This window comes from Frankliniella occidentalis, unplaced genomic scaffold (genome assembly GCF_000697945.3).
Source record: "Frankliniella occidentalis isolate FOCC.00 unplaced genomic scaffold, Focc_3.1 Scaffold351, whole genome shotgun sequence".
Lineage (NCBI taxonomy): Eukaryota > Metazoa > Arthropoda > Insecta > Thysanoptera > Thripidae > Frankliniella > Frankliniella occidentalis.
This window is the reverse complement of record NW_026267474.1, coordinates 112630-117848: the sequence shown is the minus strand read 5'-3', so window position 1 is coordinate 117848 and position 5219 is coordinate 112630. Positions and strand designations below refer to the sequence as shown.

The 5219-nt window shown below is 46.5% G+C and overlaps 1 protein-coding gene across 2 annotated transcripts in view; it reads right to left on the bottom strand.

Moving 5' to 3' along the window:
* LOC113213638 (glucose dehydrogenase [FAD, quinone]-like) overlaps positions 1 to 5219 on the bottom strand; it is a 40547-nt gene that overhangs the window by 10304 nt on the left and 25024 nt on the right. Inside the window, exons 3-5 of one of the 2 annotated variants that reach the window (XM_052274204.1) lie at positions 4254 to 4392; positions 3982 to 4108; positions 499 to 809 (exon numbers count right to left, since the gene is read on the bottom strand). In XM_052274204.1, the coding sequence (XP_052130164.1) occupies positions 499 to 809; positions 3982 to 4108; positions 4254 to 4392 (577 nt within the window). The remainder of the gene's footprint in view (positions 1 to 498; positions 810 to 3981; positions 4109 to 4253; positions 4393 to 5219) is intronic. The other variant, XM_052274203.1, reaches the window with a different exon arrangement.

Sequence of the window (5219 nt, the reverse complement as noted above, 5' to 3'; positions counted from 1 at the left end):
CGCGTGACAGAAATGGTCGGGCCGCAGGCCCGACCATCGCCGCCGGCAGGCCAAGCAGGCCCGGCCCCTGCCGAACGGAGTTGCCGGCGCAGCGAAACGAAGCTGGCAACTGCGTTTGGCGGAAGGGCGGGCCTGCTTGTTTATTTACGGTCCAGACTGTAAAATGAACACCGTAAACGCACGTTACAGAGATCCATAGTGAGACAAAATCTACAAAAACGCATTTGAAATTTCAACCTACTAGGTCTAGCATTAGAATCCGACTCAACTTAAATTTTACAGTCCAGGCTGTGACAGATCAGACTGAAAATTGAATAAAGTCTAGTCGTATTCTACAGTACAGTGCAAATTGTAACAGGTGGTAGCAGGTCCAACTGTAAAATTGAAAATAGTCCGACCGTAAAATTAAATACAGTCAGGACTATATTAAAATTGATTGGCCGTCCTGAACGAGTTACTGTAGGTCTTAAATGCGGCGTGTAGCGCATACAATCTTACCGTGCACCATTGTCCATATCGAGAGCGCCGAGGAACAGGATTTGCAAGTCGGGCTGCTTGGCTGGAGGCCCCGCGCCGGCAGGGGCGGGCGGGTCCAAGTTCGTGCGCAGGAAGGCGCCGTACTGCAGCGCCTGCCCCTCGGCCAGCGGGCCTCGGCGGGAGCGCCTGTACAGGGCCAGGTCACGACGCCGGCTCGCCGCGTCCACGACGCACAGCGGCGGGCCGCACGAGAACTCCAGCCCCGCCGCACGCGCGTGGTCCTCCAGTTGCTCGCCCACCGGCAGCTCAACAAGCTGAGTCACGTTCAGCTTCTGCGGCCGACGGATTATTTACAGACAGATGGGATGCCAAGTCAATAAAGCATTCCGGTAAAGCTGAAATGCCGAAGAATGATGGGGAGAAGAAAACGGAAATCGCTATGCTTTAACATAGTGACTTCCGTTTTCTTGTTCCCTGCATCCCTCTGCATTTCAGCTCAACGGGATGATTTATTGAAAATAGGCTAGACAGACGACGTAAGTCCAATTAGCTTAGCTTTCACGTATTAAGGTGGATTCAGAGTTCCCTAAAAGCGAGCGTGATTCTGACGCAAAGCGTGATTTTCACGCCCGGCGTGATGAAAGACGGTCCCTGATTGGCTGCGTGAAGCTTATGAAGCGCGAAAATCACGCCTGGCGCGAAAATAACGCTTGCGTTCCGTGAACTCTGAATCCACACTCACACCGTAAAAGGTCACCATGTAAATGTTCATTATCCATGAAAGATAATTGGAAACAAACATCCTTCTCGTCTCGGGATGTTAATGACTTTCGTGCCTTTGCAGATGCACTTAAGACTCGCTCGCCTAGAGTGCCTTTCTTAAGGCATTGAAATTGAGCACCTTCAAAAGGCACACGTCCGACCTTTGTTCTTCCAGTGATGTAACAACTACAGTCCAAAATTTTAATTTCATACGAGCACTGCCTACTGGCGTAGAATCGAATGATGAGCAAGACTGGGCGATTGTACAAGCACAACACATGTTGTAAATGGTAAATTGTAAAATAAATCTTACATTTACGAACCCATTTTTGACAGTGATGTAAGAATATCCCTGGAATTATTTCAAATGTTTGATATTGGGGACCAGCTACATGCGTTAACCCCTTTTTTGGGCCAAAAATAGGTTCTTTTTTCTGTGTATCTTACTGTTTAATCTGTTATCATAAAAAAAAAAATCATATATGCTTAAGGCTTGTGCGGTGCAAAGGTGCGAAGCCAGAGGCCTAGTAGTTGAGGTCAGGGGCTCGGATGCCTAGCCTCTTTAGAGTAGTGATAAAGACTTATTCTCAAACGGATACATCGCCGTTACCGGGCCGACCCAAGCAAGGGCAGGGGCGCTGCTTGTGCTGTCGCGCAGGCAGGTGGCCAACTTCCTGCTAAGGTGTTTGATGTCTGGATGAGTTTAAACTGTACTAAAAAGATTATACTGTACTATCCGACGAAGCTGAGATTTAAAGTATATACAAAGAGTTGGTGGAACGTTGCTGCTAACATAACAGACAACTTGATTTCACTGGCAATCGTGTCAATGAACTTATGTCCCAAAACAATCAACTTTTTTATTTAAAGGTATTTTGACACGAAAACTATATATTCTGAAAATAGACCGAAATTCAATCGACTCGATTTTTTTGGACATACGTTCGATGACACAATTACCAGTGATTTGCTTTAAGCTAGGCTCAAGAAGCTAACAAATTTAATTGAAAATAAAATTTCAACCCGCTTATCAGTAAAGTGAATAATGCCGAATTATGTCAAATAAGAACTGAGACGAAATCTGTTTAACATCCCCCGTGGAGAAATCCTGACAGAGTCGAAAAAATTTTGTACGGACATTGACGGTTTACCAAAAGTTTTCGGCTGGCGAAGTGAAGTTTCACTAAGGGAGCTAACCAGTTCTAGAACTAGGTTCCACTATGGCAGGTCGAGTGAGATATAGCGGCTGACCTTGCGGGACGGGTAAAGGCCCTTTTCCTGTAGAGCAGCATGAACTTTTTAAACAAACCCGTTTCTACCACACCACTCGGCCCACACGGGCCGCGGGGTCCCAGGGCGTACACTGTTGGAAATTCCGTAGGCTAATTACGGAATTCTTACGGAACTCACCGTAAATTCCAATTACGGTACCAAACCGTAACGGGATGACTGTAATTAAAAGATACAGACTTGTCCGTATTTCAAATAACGGTGCATCCCGTACATTTTCCCTGTCAAATTAAATATTAAATATTATTTGAAACAAATAGTTTAAACAACTGAGCTGTTCATAGAGATTTATGTTATTGCCTTTTTCGCAAAACCATAACTTTACGCTCTCGTATCTCTCAAAATCAAATTCTTCGACTTACAGTGCAATTTATCATTTTTCCTAATCATTCAGTCAAAATTTGACGGAAAAACTTACGGTTTATCCGTAACTTAAGAATACGTTTTTTCCGTATGGTTTGCGTAGAAAATACGGAAAAATTACGGTACATTCCGTGAAAAAAATTTCTTGACAATTCCGTTCAAAATTCCGTGGAAATTTCTAACAGTGTAATACCGGCGCGACCACCTGTTGAAATGCAATTTCACATTACCTCAGTACTACCAACAATCGCCCATTTGCTGAGTGTACCCATAACAGAGAGCTTAGATTTCTGGTGGACAAACCGCGGGACAAACGCACTTTCTGCGGTGCACACAATTATGCTACCTTACCGACAACATAGTTTAAATCCAGGCACTAGGTGGTCAGTGCCTCGGTCAGAGCAAACACCTCTATGTTCAGTGTTGCAGGTTTCATACCATTTCGTGCTGCAGGGGCAGCGAAGCAGTATGGGCTAACAGTATAGGCCAACTCACAACACTGTTAAACACCGTACAACTGGAAATGTATAGTTCTTTATTTACATTAGGGTACATAAATTCGTTTTTTCATCAAGGGATCGCTTCGCAGTTTACACAAAGTGCTTACCCTTTTTTTAGACTGGGCGGTAGTCTTGCTATCTGGATAGTTAAATGTAATTATGTTTCTGTAGTATACTGCACACTGTTAAAAAATCTGTACTCTCATGTAAAGCATTCACTGACACTGTAAACTGGTTGGCGTCTAATGACGCAAAAATATTGGCGTTTTCTGGCGAGGGCCAAATCTTGGCGTTAAGGGACGCCAATATCTCACGTTTCGAGAAAAAAAACGCCGCCATTCGACGTTCAAGGACGATAATATTTGGCTTTCTGAGAAGAACACCAACCAGCTCCAGTAGCGACAAAAGAAAACGAAAATTTTCTGATCTCCACTATGAAAGATGTCAGTAAACAATTCAGTAGTATCAGATGTTTTCTTAAGTGTTCCTGCAGATGGTTCCGCACGGATTGGTCTGCACTCCTAAAACGTGGGCTTATCCATACATTTTACGGTGGATCTGCCGATAGCAGTAAACGGTAGATACGCACCTGCAGCTCCGAGGCCAAGCCGATTCCGGAGAGCTGCAGTATTTGCGGAGTGTGGAGGGTCCCTGCGGTCAGCACCACCTCCTTCCTCGCTCTGGCGGTGTGCACCTGCGGACACGGGAGCAGCAGCCTGGATGGGTTGCCTTGGCACAGGCGTATGCTGCCTTCTTTCAGACCAATCAAATAAAGCAAACAAGGCAGGGGGGATTACCGACCCCCCCCCTAATCCTCCCCCTTACCGCCGCACAGACAGGAGCACACGCGGCGATGCTTACCTGCCCGGCTGCGTCCGTGTACTCGACCCCAACGGCCGTCGGCTTGCCCTTGTAGCGATGCTCGAACAGAACCCGGGTGGCCTTGGCGAACGTCTCGACGTGCAGGTTGGGCCTCCCCAGCGCGGGTAGAAGGTAGCTCCTGCACGCACCGAAACGGCAAATGAAAAAACAAGCAGGCCCGCCCTTCCGCCAAACGGAGTTGCCAGCTCCACTTCGCTGCGCCGGCAACTCCGTTCGGCAGGGGCCGGGCCTGCTTGGCCTGCCGGCGGCGATGGTTGGGCCTTCGGCCCGACCATTTCAATCTCGCGATTTACTGAAGTGCATCATCAAATAAATAATGTGACCGGTAAATCACTTTGCATATTTGAGTAAAAATAAAGCGTCCTGTGGGGGGGCCTGCGGCCCTAGAAATTTGCTCCTTGGACATGACAAAAGACTGTAACGGGGCAACACCGTGACTACACCCCACCCTTCTGCTTTGCTTACAAAAAATTAACCCACGCAGTTTCTAGATTGTATATTGTTTGTCAAACAGTCCTAAAACTTAACTTTCTGCTATTGTTTTCAATATATCCACCTCTATGGCCGAAACAGTGAAAGATACGGCAAATCCGAGGCTAGTTCCTGATTCAGAATGTTTTTTTTTTTTTTTGGGGGGGGGGTACTTCCTCTGCTATTTTACGATTGGACACCTCCTTGTACGTCTTTATGTGCAACGTGGTCATTTTCGCCGTATTTTCGTCGAAAAAAGCACTCTAGCGCCCAAACGGTGCAAGATAGAGGCAAACGGACAAAATTTTCGCCCATAGGGCTCTACTTTCACGAGTTACCCCTTAGAAGACAATAAAAAATATTTTTTTTCCTACTTTTATGACCAACCCGTATTTCTTTGTTACCCCCTTTCACCCCCCTAGGGGTGGTTGCCAGGATTTGCACCAGGCGTTTCGTTGTCCAGGAGTGACCCCT